Here is an 18,716-nt window from a genome sequence, read left to right on the forward strand (position 1 = left end):
ATTACATTATTTCAATAGTTCAAGCGAACATAATTATGACTTCCTAACACGTTAATTTTTTTATCTTATCAAAATCATAGCACATTTATTTTCGAAAACATACTTTTCTTCAAATCTAATGTTTTAAACTGTAAATTATCTAGTAGTGTTACTTGTTATGATACTTTCCAGTAAATATGAAAATAAAGAATAATATAGGTAACTTTAGCATCCGTGTTATACCGAGCAAGCATTAACCGGGAAGGCAAGATGTATCCAATGTTGATAGCATATTATTACTTCTTGTTTATTGTATTAAAAATAATGTTCAATCAACACAAAATAGTGTTTGATGTTTTATACATATCAAACAAATAAGTTTTAGGCAACTAACAGTTTCTCGCAGTTTGATAAAAATCCACAATCTCGAGTTAAATGTAGATTTGAATCAGAATATGCTCGATCTTGAACATAATGAAACAAATTTATTTTATCATGGAAATTTAGTTTGTCTTAAAGTTACTGGCAAGTAACTTAATGTCTGATATTTGTGCACTAGTTGAAATAAAATTACATTAAAATGTCTGATCCATCAGAGAAATTGTAGTTGTCCTGATCATGTTTCTGTCTTCCCTTATCATCGTTTCATGAAACTTTAAAGATTGCATTACAGAGGCTTCTAAAACATTTTTTTAAACTTTCGAACTGCTTGAATTCTTCAAACAAAACAATTTCCAAAGAATGCTCTTTTATCAAAGAAGATTTCAGTTTTAGAACTGTCGAAAATCAGGACAAAATAGCTGAACAGTTCTAGGTTTTCAGTATCTCCCTAACTAAAGTCATTTCGTGATTTAAAGTTACGAAATTCAACAACATCCACAACTTCCCATACTAACAATTTACGAAGAGATTTTTATTCTTCAGATTTAATCAAAGATATTCTGTATCAATCTATGAAGTAAGAGCAATGTACATAAACATGGGCTATCTTTGTTTTATTTTTTCCGATCATCCAAAAAACTTTGCTAATCTTGTGAATATTGATTAATTTATCGGTTAACTTAGTTTCACGTTGTTTCAGAAACATGAATGAGATACAACCTAACATAGATAAAGCTAATTTTGACCTCTTACGACATAAACAAAAAATGTATTAGTAGAACTGCAAACTTTGATTGGTGACATAGCGTAGTTGTCGAGCCAAGAATTTGGGTTGATCATGAAAATAAGGTAGTTGGTTTTATATATAGTAAGATATTATGGACTCATTAAAACGGTGAACGAATATCGAGTTTGACGTAAACTATGGTTTCATTCAGCTATCTCTACTCATATGCCAAAGTAAGATACACTAATGGTTTAAACTTCTCTTTATAGTCTAACTTACCAGAATCAATTGATATTGTGCAGTTTTCTTCTTTTCTGATAAGAGACAGTTGTGCCAAAGTTTTTTCTTTGATATCTGGAGGTCTATTAACAGGATAAGAATTCCCCATTATGGTTAATTTATTTGAATTATCAGGGTGCATTAGGTGTACATCTCCATTTTTATGAAGATTATTAGAAAGTCTGGAATTATTTGTGTTACTATTATTATTGTTATTAATAACGGTAGTAACATTGTGACCAGCAAAATGAGTGTTCGACGCCCAATAACTGTTGGATGTCATATTCATCTGTGGTGAGAGCTTTTGGATTGTCTTCAATGTCAAATTACTACCCAGTTCTAGGAAATTTATATCAGGAAAGCTAATTTTATTTAGTTTTATACTGCTCGAAGCCTTGCTCAATCTACACTGAAGATGTTCGCAACCTTGTTCAGTATACCGTCTAGGTAACCATACAGTTAACTTTTGCTCTGGAAGGCCACTACGCCATAAATTTGACCATGAGTTTTCAACTGAACATCCGTTTGAACGAACTGAAGATGTAGTGGGATCAATAAATTCATAGTTGTTATCTGTTGAACTTTCGGAAAAAGGCAAAATAATGCGACGTGAATAATCAAATGATTTTGAAAAGTTTTGCTGCTTAATATTGACTGTAAAAATGTTGTCAGTTAACGGCGAACTGCCAATATTTTTCTTTAGAGATGACTTCAAATATGACTGGTCTGTGAAAAATTAAAATTAGAAATCGAAATATACTAAATTTTATTCTTCAGCTTAACCATAAAATACTGATAAACACTGATAACTAAAGGATCTAGTTAGAGAGGTCTATATGTACTGGCTGAAAATTTTCAGTGCCTAAATAAGTGAATCATGACATCAAGTTACCTAGCGTGATAGATCTTTTGACAAACAAATTATTGTATTGTTCGTAAGTCGGAGTAGATCAATGTACTTTTACAGTACATGATGTACAATAAAATAACAATCATTAGTACATAATATAGACAAATTACATAAATGAATTACCCTGCAATTATTACTATGAACACCACTGATTTATTCACTGTTGTATATTCTAAGATCAACTTAGTTCAAGGCTAAATGAGTTTCGTAGAAAAAGATTCAAATCAGCAGATTATATGGAAATTATGGTCAAAGGTGGGAAATCTGAACTACTAGCATTCAGTAAGACCAAATGCTAAATAATTTTCAGCAAACAAGAAATCGTCCTGTAAGCAATTTCATTCAGTGTTTTGGATGTGATGTCACATCTAACATTCTAATCGAGATGTACACCGATATCTTATTTAATTCACCTATCTGTAAGCATTTTTACCGAATGCTTGTACGGGAATCTTATTCCAAAAATGTAAGGAAATTTGAATGGTTATAATACTATAGTATTTATGTGGTAAAAATATAAAACACAGACCCAGATTAGTAATGCCTCCTTTTCTTAAAATGACGAACGAACTTTCAGTACTACTCAAACTGCGGTCATCAATAAAGGACAGTAACTATTCATAGCAATTTGCATACAAAGGTATAAGAATTAGTCAAGATCTCAGTGTCGTTTGACGTCACAGTACAACACTCAGTTGAGGAATCGGAGGTACATTCTACAACTGGAATTCCAGGACCCAGGTTCCGTGCTCTTTAACACTAGTCAGAATAAATTCTCTGCAATCCTGTAGAAATCGCTGTTGTCAATCAAATTCCGACCGTGTCATAACCTAGACCTTTATCACTAAATGATTTTAGCCCGATTGATTTCATGTGTGACTGATGCATTTACACTGATGGACCACTGACGAGTGTTAACCAACTAAAAATCTAGATCCAGGGATCCTAGCGAATTGTCGCCAATCAACTAACATTAAAGAGGACATATATATTCGTTACATGCAATCTCAAACAAACCAGTACTTATAATAAATCAAGGCTAGGCTACCGATGATGGGCTCCTCTATGTGTGTATATTACCGGGTAAATAATAGTGAGGTTAGACGCAGGGTATTAGGGAATGATGGTAAATCAGTTGATGAGGTTGTGAATCCTCATCGACTGAGATGGTTGGGCCACGTGTTACGTATGCCTGAACGCCAATTACCACGACGTGGAATGCTGACTAGTGTTGGGAATGGTTGGAAGAAAGTTAGGGATGGCCAAACCAAAACGTAGCATCAGTCATTGAAGTCACTAATTTCTAGTCTGAGCCATGTTGGTAGATGCAGACAACTTGGTTGGGGTCCACGTGACTATCGTAACAAATGGATGGAGACTCTGGGTGACATGGCTCAGAATCGATCGCAATGGCGTAAGTGTATACACCTTCTGTCTTCCCTTAAACAGTGAGATTAAAATTGCCTTATACCTTTATTTCTACGAACTAACTCTTTCTTCCTATATTATATCTTTATACACAATCTTTTATATATTACTACCATTGAAGTGACTACTTTTATGAATCCGGTGTTCATCTTGTTGTGTTAATGAGGTATGACAACTTGAACCGATGCATATATGTGCATGGTTCTACGTCGCAGCTGACTGACTGGGGCTTGTTACAACAGCCGTACTCAGAGGGCTTGATCCTTGAGAGCTTGTGAACATGTAATAAATATATTTTTTGTTATACCCCAAGGAGTAGAAAACAGCCGAATTAATTCGGTTATTTATTTACCCTGAAGAAGCAGTTTACATCAAGTTACGAAACGTCAGAAATACTATTTTTCTATTCTTTGGGATATAACAAAAAATATATTCATCATAAACTTTCTACCCAGTGCTCAATTTATTTGGAACTATCAAGTCTAACCACAGCATTAATATCTATGTACCATCATGGTTAGGGAAAGGAGTCACTAAATCCAGAAACAGTACCACTCCTTCTCGCTTGGTAGATAATAAACATCATATCGAAATAGATAATGCTTTTCCGCTTTGTGTCAAGTTCCAAATAATCTACCTAAAGGAGCTAGATTACTACTCCTCTGCATAAACGAAGCCATCTGCATCAACTCCAGAACCTCACTTATGTATTCAGAAGAGGTACATGCAGCCTCTGTGTTTACCTTGGTTCACAATTGGATCACTAGATACCTAAATTGGACATTATGAACCCTTTAATCCCCTCTTCCCAATTCCTTTTGTGTTTTTATCTTTCTGAATCTACATATTCCTCATTTTCAATTCACATGAATTTTTTATCATAATTACCTTGCAACACCCCCATTATAATATATTGTATTCACAAGTTATTATTGTTATTATTATCATTATTATAATTGCTATTATTATTACGTCGACTAATAAGACGAAATTCTCGTACTATGCATTTTATTGACACGATTTATTGTGTGATCATCATATTGATTATGACTTGACCCTTTACAATAAATTATTCTGACCTTTACTATATGACTATAAACAGAAATGGATGGTGGCTAGCAGTGGAATCCAGGACGTTCGTTTCGTCTTATTCGGGACTCGCCAGCTGGATGTACCTACATCTCTGAGTTGATGTCCGCTCCAGGACTCGAACCCAGCACCGTTCACTTCAAATGCCATCGCATTATCGATTTACTTACTCAATTCGGATAACCACTAGCTTATGCAATGGGGTGAAGTTTAGATTCACTTGGTATTGTTTGCTTGAGTCTTCCGAATGATGTTTAGGACTGCAATTGATGAGTCTTATTGGCATATGTACATCCAGCTGACGAGTCCCAAATAGGACGAAACGTGCGTCCTGGATTCCACTGTTAGCCACCATCCACCCTTGCTTATAATGCTTGTGACTTAAAGCAATATGGAGGCAATACACACAGTATGAACATATGAAAATAAGAGACTGATCAGTTGCAGTCCTAAACATCGATGGGAAGATTCAAGTAAACAATACTAAGTGAATTTATTAGATGACCTTCCTAATTTACAAATAGCACAATTTCGGGGTATATGTGTCGTAACAGATGCAAACGTTCACCATTTTTAACATATAACATTGTCGAATTCATTAATTCATATCTTATTTTGGCCTTTGTAATATATCACAATAATTATGGACTTATAACTGTAAAGCCTGATGATGAAGTTATTGAAAATAATTGTTCACCCTAGTATTCTTTGTTGTTAAATAACTATTAGTTAACATTAAAGCATTGTGGAGAGATTTTTGAATAAACTTACCTAATTTGTACATATTTTTAGATGAAGTAGAATTTTCACGATGAACACACTTTGTTCTCCTGCTACTATTACTCCCATTGATTTGTCTACTAAGATTTGAGGTAGACTGGGAGTTTTGATTTTTAAAATCCAATTTATTTACATGATCCTTTCTCGATTCACGCAATGAGTATTTAGAATTGATTAAATCACAGTGTTTTAATTTCTTCATGTAGACATAATATTTTGGCTTGCTCTTTATGTATTAAATTTTAGATTCTAATGTACTTGAATATGAGTCGGAACTACAGCAGTTTCTAGAATTGCACTAAATAATAAAGTCAGAATAGCAAATAACCAGTATTGCTTGTCTTATTATAGTGGGATCGAAAAATTCGCTGTTGTGTATCTGAGTTACTGTCAAGTGTCTGAAGATTTTCTTGTTCAACTAGATTAAAAACAGTTAAATAACAAAATTAAGATCACTTCAAATGTATGCAGGATTCTAATAAAAGATGAACGACAGGAAAAATGGAGAATTATATGAATCCATCAATCACTCAATAGACGATTAAATCGATTGCTAAATCGAGGGTTGGATCAGAGGAAGAATCTATTATCCACACAAACCATCAACCAACCAACCAACCAAATATTTATATTTTCGGATTATGCCAATGAAAAACTTTTGATGTGCATAGTCCGTATGACTGGTCCAAAAACCAGTTTTAGTTTGATACTTTTTTGTCTCTTCGAACTGACTTTGAATATTAGCTACATTTCATTTTATTCATGCTGCAAGTGCTTCGTAAACAAACAGCGGCATTTATATAACTGAATCGGTCCTTAATGCGTATACTGTGACATAAAGATCTGAATACGTAGATTCTCAGAGATCTTACGTAGACACTTTTCGCCTAATTAATTATCAACTACCAAAGAGAAATTCATATTAATTCGTTTTTCAGTGCAGTTAGGCAGTTTTACAATAAAGTGAAATACCTCTCTATAAATAACAAGTTTGCTTGGTCTGTCTTCGTTCATCAATCTTGAATTTTTAAAAATTGCTCAAAACTACTTACATAGCAATTGAGTAGCATCACATAACTTGAAAGTAGTTTTGGTAGCTGTAGATCCCTAGAGATACTCAACCCTCTTGGGAAAGAGGCCGCTGACCAGGCACCTTCAACAGGATCTATCCAGGACTCTCTTTTCAATTTTTTGCCATGTTATATTCATGCTTTTAATGTCCTTTGGTCTGCAACCTCTTCTGTTCCCCTAAGGATTCCAAGTTAGAGCTTGCTTTGCGCTGCAGTTGCTTGGTTTCCACGATGTATGTTTTATCTAATAATCCCCCAGTAGCTTTTCCTAATTACTCTCTCAACTGCCGACTGGTTTACTTTCTGTCCGAGTAGGTTATTGCTGATGGTCTCTGACCAATGGTTCTGGAGTATTTTTGGTAGACAGTTGTTTGTGAATACCTGTACCGTTTTGGTGATGGTGGTGGTGGTTCGCCAGGTTTCAGCTCCATACAATAGGACTTCGTCAGTGTTATTCCCAATAATTTTGAATTGATTTTGGTGCTGGTGTTGGTATCGAATGGATTCTTCTGAGCTCTAGATACACTTTAACTACAGTTACTCTGCCATTGTATGGCCGATTTGTGACTTGACACCTGTATCAGATCCTCCTTGTTTATCAACGATGCTGCCCAGGTACGTGACGGCTTCTACCACCTTGAGAGATACTACATCAATTGTGACTTGAATGGTGCTTTCTGTTTCGCACTTTATGACCTTATTTTTTTCTTTGTGAATATTCAGACCTACTTCTGAAGAGGCTGCTGCTATACTACCTATCTTCCCCTTCATTTGATGTTGTATGTGGGATAGATGGACTGGGTCATCTGCAAAGTTCAAGTCGTCCATCTGCATCCAGGGCGTTCACTGTATTACATGTACCTCCTGAGATTTGAAGGTCTTCATTATCAAGTCAACAGCGAAAACTAACAGGAAAGGAGAGAGTGAGCAGCCTTGTCTCGCATCAGTCTTCACATGGAATGAATCTGTAAACTACACTCCATGCATGACTTTGCAATTTAGCCCCTGATGGGAGTCCCATAAGATGGTGGTGATCATCCTAGATACTTAGTAGTGTCGATTCCACAAGATTTTTCTATGCATATTGTCGAATGATTCCTCATAATGAAGGAAGTTGATCTACAGAAATAAGTTTCATTGGATTAACGGTTCAACAATGATCCATAGCGTTTGGATTTCGTTGGCACGCGATCAACTTATATGAAGGCCAGCTTGCTAATCCCTAAGTTTGGAATCTACTGGATATTTCTCTTCCTTCAGCAACATTCCGTTGAAGAGTTTCTCCAGTACTGATAATAGTGAGGTCCCATTGTAGTTCCTACACTTAGTGAGATCTCTTCTTTTTAGTACTTTGTGAGGTCTGGTAGTATTTGTTGTTCTTCTGATACCCTTCTGAAGTGATGTGTAGCATCTCTGCAAATAATGGTCTGAAAAAAATCAGTATCGGTTGGACGATATTCAGTGTCAAACTATTCTATGGCTGCTTGTTCAATTGTCCAATATTTTTCGAGCTTTAGTTTCAGTTTGGCAACCACCAACCAGGTGGTGATATAAATCTATATCAACTCCTCTCTTTAATCCCAGGTCTTGGATGGACCTTTTGAGTTCTTAATTCATGCATATGTAATCAATCTGGTTTTCCGTAGTGTAGTCCGGTAAAACACATGTAGGTTCGTGCGTGTACTGATGGGATAAATACTGCCGCTTACAACTATGTTGTTGAAGGTGCATAGTTATATTGTTTTCTCACCACTCTCGTTTTTATTCTTTCAGTCCATATCTCTACATGAGGCGTTCATATTCTATGTTGTCCATCTCGACCTTGACGTTTACTTCTCCTATCAGGACGATCAATAAGTTGCAGCTCCATAGTGTAGAAATGTCGAGTTTTGAATTTCATAGCTCTATTATCACTCAATTTTCAGACCTTTGTCTTTAGTCACTAAATGTCGATCTTATACGTTCTTTTCACATAAAACGAACACCTAAAATTTTTGATTAAAGCATTGTTAACAGAGACCATGAATTCAGCTTTCAATTAGTACGGTGATGATTCATTAGTAACTGGGGGAGTAGTATGGATAATATGAGTTTAAACCAAATTTGTTCATTTTTGATGCAAAATCCTGGTGGAACATTATGATGGTATAACCTAGAAAGCAATATATCTAAAATCGAAATATATGTAAAAAATTTTACTTTTAAAATTTCCCTTTGGACGGAAGTTACAGTGATATCTATATGTTTTTTTATGTGACCAAGAGATTACCACATGGTAGATATTTTGTAATATCTAAGTGGTTTATCTATCACTATGGATAAACAATTAAATATAAGTGTGCGGATGTGAGACACTATTAATCTAACCGGTCTTATTAATCTAATTTATGAATGGATTTATAAATGTTATATACCGATAAGAATAATGAATGGTAATTTTTAGGATCCATTTATGGGCCAATACTATGAGTACATTTTTAACGTATGATTGTTAAATGACTGAACTATTCATATTCGTGTTCCTCTTATTATGAGCTTTATTTTGACTTATGAACTATTATTCTACGATTTACCATTCTTGAGTTATGCCCCGTCTATCACTTGCTATCTCCCTTATTCACGGCCACTTTTGGCTAAATCTTGTACAAATGTTGTTTCCTACTTTATGGTACGATGTGGCCTATCTGGTTGGCATATAAACCCAGTATGTTTGAAATAAATGATTCATATTGCAAAGGCTGAGATTGGTGTTCTGAACTTAACAGGTTGGGCTAGGTGGGAAGCAGGACCGATAAAAGACTGTAGGCTACTCGTACGTGTTTTATGCGTCATTAATCCGATCGATAATTCACTGTTCACTAATTGGCAGCGTCATTACTTTATACATTAACAGGGCATATAGACCACAAGTTATAACAAGTGGCGACTACAAGCTATAACAATAAATGAATTAGATACTGAAAACTATTATGATTTACTTCTCTCGCTCTTTTTCCCCAATCCTAGTTAACTTATATTCTCAAAATGTCACAGCATCTGTTGTAGACATTATAGTATTAAATAATTTATGTGAGCGAATGCACGAATACATTTAGGTAAAAACAAAAATTCCATAATTTATATGGAATGAATAACTCTTTATGTAGTATGAACTGGATTCTTATATTGAAAGAATGAACTGTTTAAAGACATTTTTCAACAATAATTGACGTCAGCTGAGGAATTAGTGTAATTCAAGTAGAACTTGATATTACTTTGAGGAGAAACTTTGCGTCAGGTTACAATAAGAGTTGTTCTGAAAATATTCTGTGTAGTCATCTAGCTTGTAAATCTGATTTAAGCCGAAACAATTGTTTAAAAATTATCACTCCGAGGATGTCAAAGTGTTTACTCTTTAAAGTGAAATTTTTTCAGCTTATTTCTTAGAACCGAAAGATAATAAAATATTATGTGACAATAGTTTGTAAATAAGACAGCTTACAATGGTTAGTAAATGTAGTTGCGTTTTTAGACAATAAGGATATATATATATATATACTTAGTTATTTGTTGGAAACTCGCAGCAATCATCGATTGGCTGTTAAATCAATGGATAAATATTACAAAATACAATATAGAAAATGTTTTGAATCTATCACAGTACTTTTTTTTTACTTTATACTTATTCGCTATTATTCTTTTATCTCATTTACTACACTGATACAGCAGCATAACTGGTCGAATCAAATGTTTGAAGTTATACTTATTTCAACTAATTAAGTGTTTAATAAACACAAAGTCATAACGAGAAATAATAAAGTATGTTTTCCTTTCACGTACCAAAAAGGAACTGTGCTCTCCCTAGTAACTGGTTTTTAAAAGAATCTCTCGATGTTGTTTTGAGGAAGTACGACTGATGATGATGATCACGTGATATGACGGATTAACTGAAATTGAAAAAGTATTCAGCTGACGAGTCCCAGAGAAGACGAGACATGCGTTTCCTTGACCACACTACGAGTCATAGTCCAAACATATCAAAGAATCTTTTGGTGTTTTATTATTTGCACGGAAAATGTAATTAAACTGGATATCAGGATAAAAAGCGGAGAAAGTGTTTACAATATAAAGTTGAGAAAACAAAGTGAAACACTATAGTCTTACTTAATTTCTATTAAACTGTAAATAATAAGATCAAGAGTTACATTCAACTACAATTTAGAATATGGCCATTTTACACTTTGTCAAATCTATCACACGCATTTTAACTATTCGTCTATTTATAAAATACATTCTAATTATAAGACTGATATTAACTAGTTATAAAAAACAGTGAGGACAATTAATCAATATGAGTTAATTATATTGCATACAATCTAGACACCATGTTCACTGGTTTAGGTGTTTTTTTCATATATCTGCCTATCCAAACATTTATTCATCTATTTACTCATTAAACCAGTATAGAACTAACATTTGCTATAAATCTGTGTCCACAATAAGTAAGGAAAATATAATAGGCGAAAAAAAACTATCAACTGGGCTTTAGATTGTGTAAAGTATTTGGGAACTCTATCTTGTTGTCACTGTCATGAACTCGTTGCAGAACGCATATGTGGTAAGATAAATAATGAGATAACATTAGATCTTTTTCCCCTCCGAAATCATAAATTTCCTTATCGTTAAGCAAATAACGTGTAACTGGATTTGTATAACCATCTGAACTTGAATTAAGAATTAAAACATAATATGTGAATGTTAATAAATAGTTGTATTTAATCATAGAAATGTTAGTAATTCATTGTCACCATAAAGAATAAATGACATTGGTTTTTCAGATGTATTAAGCTCCACTATATCCTAATAGCAAGACTTTATATCCACAGTTATCATATTAGTATCATGCAATAGAGGTTTAACTACAATAAACGACAGTTCTCTCTTTTTTTGACAAATAGCTAATTACTAAATGTCTCTCTTCTGTATTGATCGTTTTGTTAGAGTATATACTACATATCAGCCATCAGAATAATTAAACATTATGCATTGTGTGAAGTATTAGCCATTGGGATAAACATGACAGCTTAACATTTTAATGTTTGTATTGCCATCTTCCATTTGATTCAAATCACGTTTTAAACTGGAAATACCTTATACGACTTACTTCTCACAGGATATAACATTTGAAATTGTCTCATGGTGTGAAATAGACACATGAGAATTATTTGACGATGGACTGCTTCTAACATACGACTGATATCGCTTGTTAGTAATACTAAATTTTGCATATATATTTCTTCCGTATAGCTATAACATGATTCATATGTCCTATGCTAATAAGGCTATTTGTTATATTCGTTATCTTTATACTTGATGGCCGATAGCAGATGAAATAAATACGAACTAGAATATGAACACTTTCGGATGTATATTTAAGTACTTGAATTAGTTAACAAGTACAGTAGCACTGAATAATTAAAGCATAATGGGAGTGAGGAGACGCAACTGGACTGAATTATTAACCCGAATTAGACCTCTTTGTGATTGAGTTTAATTTATATTGACATTGGCACTTGGAATGACCATAAGTGGTATTGTAGCGAAATAAATAGAAGACTGGGTTGTGCACATAAAGCATTCAGATTGGTTGAACAACTCAGCACAAGTTGACCAATAAAACTGAATGAATGCATCTAATAGTCATACGATCAGTCAAATATCCGATTCAAAAGTGAGTATACAATCATGTATATTTGAATTGTCCGCATCAAGCACCATAAGAATACTATCTGAGTAGTTCATATGAGTAGGTTTGCACCTTGCATAATGAACTAACCACTAGAAAATGACATTTCAATCTCATCCAAATCTTTTAAAGTATGAAAACGGCCAAACTATTTAGTCTACTAACAAATTACTTTAAAAGTGTCTTAATAGTAGGACAATAAGGCGAACATTGAGGGTTATGGTCACAACCTCACTAATTAAACACTGAACCGTCTGCAGGCATCAATGAGTGGTTTTTCTGGTACACGATCGTGCACCAAGAAGTATGTCTCGAAATGTTTTCTCATTAACCCACCGAAATTATTTGGAAAATTTGAAATATTAAAGTTAGGAAATTATGATCACCGTGCATAGAGTATATACTCTAGATTTGATATATAAATATATATATAGATCAAATTGAAAATAATCAAAGGATAGAATCGAAAGAGGGAATCAAGACGATTAAATATGTCGTATGACTATTGGCAAAATAAGCCATTCTCCTGGAAGTTTATTGTCAAGTGTAATTGTTGCAGAAAATATGTATTTCCCAACGAAAACACAACTGTATACAGTATGTGACCGGACACAACATAAGATGAAGTACTGAACTCACTTTGGATTTCATAATTAATTATAAATTTATGTATGATCACAACATGATTAAAAGTACACTCATACTTTCTATGTTTTAGGTGAATAGGAAAACCTGTATGAAATAGGGATTGAAAAGACGGGGTTATAACTTATTAGCCAACTGTTCGTTTTATTGGTTAAAACAAGCTTTTCTGCGCTTGGGTGTATATCATGTTTGTAGATGTGTTTTTTTTGTTAACAGAATTGTCAGATTTTCGAAATCGTAAGTCATTTTATAGCACGTGTAGGAGAATATGAGCGAATCACGGTCCATTCAGGGTTTTCTTGAAACTAATGAATAACTAGTTAGTTACTGATTTCAGATGTCATGGGTTTAAACACCATTTTTCTAACATACATCCTTGACTTTCATCTGCTATTTCGCTAACTATCGTAAAGTTGGAGAACACTTGTCTCATAGTAGATACTGCATGTCACTTTTGGACATAGACTTTTGATTTCACTGGGTGGGCACGATTCGATTATAGAAGGCACACTGTTTGAAGTGATGTCTAACTACGAATACTTGTACCATCTTCATCGGTAAGCCGACGTGATCTGGCATATTAACTAGTAAATTGAGAGTTTGCTCCTTTCTGGAACTCTATGTATAATTGCTTTACTTTAATTTTTGAGGATTTTTCGATGTTTTTTCTCTGTTTATTCCTGTACTTCATATTCGCCACGACAGAACCGACTCCTAAAGTACTTATGTTCAAGACTATAACGACACCTTCGTTCCACCTAATACCATGCTGGCCAGACGACACTGAAGCCTGGTTCTGCTACGCAAAGGCTGACTTCTACAAACACGGCGTGACTGGTCCCTGTGCACAATTTCTCGAACGGGTAAAGACGCTACCACGCTAATTAAGCAAGTACGCCACACCTAGGATTTTTACTAGTGATGTTTCGGAACCTTATGAAACTCTAAAACGGTCTACTCTGAAACGCAGAGATCTAACCGATCGGCAAACGTTAGATCAACTTCCCAATAACATCGATCTACAACGTGGCTCAGCAGCAGACATATTGTTACAAATGAACGAAGACATCGGTCAACGGGCCTTCAACGATGAACTGTTTACACAATTTTCCCTGTCTAAACTTCCTCAAGCAAGCAGTGCTTGTCTCGTTTCAAAGCAACGCCGTAGACGAGCTCTCTGAATCTGCTCAACGTATTCTAGAGATCACCAAATCTTCTAACGCCGAAGTTTTTTCGGTCAAACCTCAAGTTACATGAAGTGACGTTACGGAACTATGACTTACTCTGACACGTTACCATCCAATTCGTAATGACGTTAAATGATCAAAAAACCCCTTGAAGTAGTTTTTCACGAATACAATGTGTCTTTAGACCACGAGGGACGGATAACCCCGACTGGTGTTGGTATCATAATCACTTCGGAAAATCTTCCCAAAATTGCAGAAAACCCTGAAATTTTCCGAATTCTAAACCGACTGACACGAAAAACGTTTCGAGAAACTTCGTAGCCGGTATTCGATAACGACAACCGTAGCCTGAGGATATAGCTGTCTGTTTTACATCACTGAAGTTCGCTACCTCGTTGATACTGGCGCAGAAGTTAGCAGTAATAGAGGGGCTGTACTCGTTACGTAGTGCGTTAAAGCAAGCTTAACACTGAAAAGCCGGAAATCTGCTATCAGTGTGTAGTGTATGCTTGCTGTTTTGGCCATAAAAGGAAGCCGAAGGGTTATGATCAGGGAGTAAAAAGGTAATTAACTGTTATTAAGCCAACTGTTTTACAGATCATATTTCACTAGCAAATCTGTTTTTTTTACGGTATGACGTTAGCCGGTACCTAATATGTTCACCCTTACGATGAAAAGTACCTGCAAATTTTCACCTTCATATTCGAATTATTTCTGAACAACTGTCTTCCGGTTTGAGTGCTTCGTACGCCCTGGGAGTCTAGATTCCTACATTATTCGTAGTTCCAGTATAAATTTCTCACGCAGTAAGTTCAAAGTAGACAATAGTCTTTCTAAATAAACCTGTTAAGCTAATATCCATATTCTCTATTCCAGTTAATCGATGAAGACATGTACCACGTGCATCTGCTGTATACTGTCATTTTGCTCCAATTCTAACTGTTATATCTTCTGAAAAATAAAATTGCTATATGCAGCAAATACGGACTTATTTGTTTTAACGGAGGTAGGGGAGTTCATGGGATTTTTAGCAGGACTGTAGTAATATTCTCACTAAAGAGCTAAGCGAGTGGGTAGACTAATGTAAGGCACCATACAATGTGCCATTGAGTTACTAGCGTTCCATTAGTGCAGGTAGAAGCATTGCTTGCCTATCATATGGCATTTGAATAAGAAGCTATGAGATTAGACACAGGTACGGTTAGGATGTATAACGCGTGTCCATCAGCTGCCGTGACAACTCATGGTGGTTAGAATAAGTTATGAGAGGACCCGAATCTGTGGGTTTCCCAAGAAAATGACGAAGATATGTACTTAATCACTTAAATTTACTACATATGAACTAGATGCTGCGAGGCTCGTGTATCGCAAGTTTCTTGCAAGGAATAAGTAGGTAAAACAAAGTAGCATTAGATTTAAGAACGTATTCAGGAACTTTCATTAAGAATCGAATATCAAACAAAGGTTTAAACGAAGTTCCCGTTTAAAAGTTGCATTGGTAATGTTGAGCTTCAGACTTTGTTGTTTTTTCCCAAACGAAAGGGTAAAAGAAGTAACTCAAAAAGTCGTGGAGGTGGTTGTGAGACTAAAATTGACGTCCAGCATCCTATTTATAATCTGCTGTTAGTTGGGTCTCCCGTAAACAGTTCCATAGGGCCATAGTTCTAGGGGCGAAACAGTTCTTAGGATCTGCGAAGGCTCACTCCTGTTGCATTCTAAATGAAAAAATAGTAATGAATTTAGTCAGAAATGTGGAATAGATAAATGACCAAATTACATGTTTTTTAGCAAAGAATTTGTGCAGTTGTGATTTACCTTGAGTTCATGAATATTAGATCAGGTCAGCTACTATTACTTGTGCAAAGCATAACATGGGCTTAGTGCCGTATCCCAATGCTTTTATTATTTTGCCCCCATTTAAGTATTCCCATGCATCTGCGTCTAGTCTAACAGGAAGACACACGAGCAGAGTTAGTGTCTGATAAACTAAAAGTCCCAGTTGTCAAAAAGATTCTTTACACTTATTCACAGCCAGCTACATCTAATTGAGACACAGAACACTCATCTTCTAAGACTGTATACTGCTGTTTGGGGGCAACTAAAAGCTCAGACGCTTAGCCATCCTGCTACCGATGTTATTGCTGGGGAAATTGTTTAATGACAGTGATCTTGAAATATGGTCAGTGATAGATGTACAGTCTAGAAATAAACACCAAACATACTTAAGGCCATCTTATAATGTATGACAGCAACAGTGCCAGAGGCATTTTTTTCCTATTTTCAGTCGGAATAATTTCAATCAGTATACTCATTAGAAACAGGTAGCTCTACTTACTAAACTGTTCTGTTTCGTTACAGGCTTCAAGCACTATACTTAAGTATACCATAATTCTTCCGGCTAAACTGAACTGTACCGGAACCAAGAATACTAAACTAAGCAAGTGTCATAATTATTGTTTCATTTGCACAGACATGTTGCTCAAAGTAGTTAAATGGATATAATTAAGCCGATAAAACCAAAACACGAAATATAGGCCAGTCGAACTTACCTAACAGAAGATAAACAATATATCAATTGCCTTCTGACTGAAGACATCAGTCACTTGTTCATAAAAACATAGTTCACAGTACAACAAACCTTTCCTCAGTAACATTATGCACTCATGGTCTATCTGGAAACAATCAACTATGTGATTAAACTCACTATAACTTCGGATATCATCCCAGCGTGCAATGGACGTTCCGTGTAACGCAGTCAGACGTGGCGAATAAAAATTAAAAAATGAGCAAAATTAACAACATAATCTAGTTAATTAATTAAAAATACATCATGAAATGACAAAATTTGTGGTTACTTGAACGCACAGATGACCGTTATTACACTGGGCGATACATTAAGTTTACATGGCTGCGTTGTGGATAAATTCATCCGTTTGTGTAATTTCTTTTTCCGATTGCAGATTATCTCCAGTCATATTTAGCACACGACTGATCCATTCTATCAGCAGTTACTTGTTAAGTACTCTAGGATAAACCAAACGCGACCGAAATCGCCGTGTGTAACCACCAACGTTACACATCACATCACGACTACACGACCACCTGCATTCTCGAAAGCTTCCGACTGGCCCCCAAAATGCTGAGGTCGGCTAAAAACGAATTCGATCATATGATAGGCCTAAGAGTCATTCTTCCATCAAACAGGCCATAGGGATTGTTGTGACTTTAATTTCCGACTAGTTATCACGTAATTTATTCGTCAATCGAAATACGACTTATTCACTCTTACCCGTTGCCCCACAATCACGACTTGACAGCTACATCAAAAGGTACAACCGTCTTTTCGAAAATCGACTTGGTTAAAGCCTATAACCGAATCCCCATGGCCACTTGACGACATTCTTAAAACCACTACCATTACTCCTTTCGGTGTCTACGAAACTTCGCGCAAGCCTTTTGGCCTAAGAAATGCTGCTCAGATCTTCCAAAGATTCATGGATGACGTTTCCCGAAGTCTCAACTTCGTACATGCGTATGCTGATAACTGCTTGATTGCGATTCGGGACAGAGAATCTGATTTCCAGCATCTAAACCTTGTTTTTGAACGACTACAAAAGCACGGTATTACTGTAAACATTCGGAAATGCCAAATCGGATCTGACTCCTTAGATTTCCTCGGACATACTATTGTTGCTCAAGGCATCCGACCTCTGTGAAGCAAAGTGGCGGCTATTCTGGATTACCCAGCACCGACCACAATTAGGCAATTACTCGCGTTTAACGGCATTGTAAATTTCTATAGACGGTTCATGCCAAACTTCGTTTCCCTTGTGAAACCGTTAACCGACCAACTTCGTGGATATTTGAAATCCATCAATTTGGACGATAATGCTCGAAAAGTATTCTCCACAATTAAGGAACTTATCGCAAAAGCAACTATGCTTGCACATCAGGACGCCCAAGCATCCATTAGTATCACAGTACACTCATCCGACGTATAAATCACGTGATAATTATTCGGGCCTAAAGTCGTAGTAATCATCAAACCAAGTTGGGTTTAAGACTATCAGTTTGTCCAATGGAAAGAGTAGATAACCATTTAGTGAGTTTGCATGCCTCTATGGAAATAATGAGTCATGTCTCTTGTTTGTTTTTGAAACGTTCTATTCATAAATAGTAGGTCTCCCCAGGTACCTTATAACTCATTGAGGAACGTCGGTTTAATCCGGTAAACCACAACTTTTTGTAATAAAAGTAGGTTTGAATAAAGTCAAAAGTACTGCCTCAGTCGTTGTTTTGGCTATATTTATATTCGTCAAGGGAATAAGTTGCATGAAGCATAAATTATTAGGTACATAAACTTTAGAAATTTTGCATAAAAACTGAGAGACGTGTTCCTCGGAGAGTTCTAATGATTTGGAAACAGAAGCTGCATTTGGCAACTGCTGAAAGATAGTCTGAACATAACTTATCAAGGAACAGTCCAGTTGGTCTGCTGATACTGTAACATCGACTA

General features: G+C 35.4%; 1 protein-coding gene across 1 annotated transcript in view; it reads right to left on the reverse strand.

The window, feature by feature from the left end:
• The window catches only part of MS3_00003422 (uncharacterized protein), a 20,720-nt gene extending 7,165 nt beyond the window's left edge, over positions 1-13,555 (reverse strand). The window contains exons 1-4 of the mRNA XM_012943002.3: positions 13,008-13,555; positions 10,463-10,708; positions 5,565-5,991; positions 1,367-2,092 (exon numbers count right to left, since the gene is read on the reverse strand). Of these exons, the coding sequence (XP_012798456.1) occupies positions 1,367-2,092; positions 5,565-5,775 (937 nt within the window). The 5' untranslated portion in view covers positions 5,776-5,991; positions 10,463-10,708; positions 13,008-13,555. The remainder of the gene's footprint in view (positions 1-1,366; positions 2,093-5,564; positions 5,992-10,462; positions 10,709-13,007) is intronic.
• Between the last annotated feature and the right edge of the window lie 5,161 nt (positions 13,556-18,716).

This window comes from Schistosoma haematobium, chromosome ZW (assembly GCF_000699445.3).
Source record: "Schistosoma haematobium chromosome ZW, whole genome shotgun sequence".
In the NCBI taxonomy this organism is placed as follows: Eukaryota; Metazoa; Platyhelminthes; class Trematoda; order Strigeidida; family Schistosomatidae; genus Schistosoma; species Schistosoma haematobium.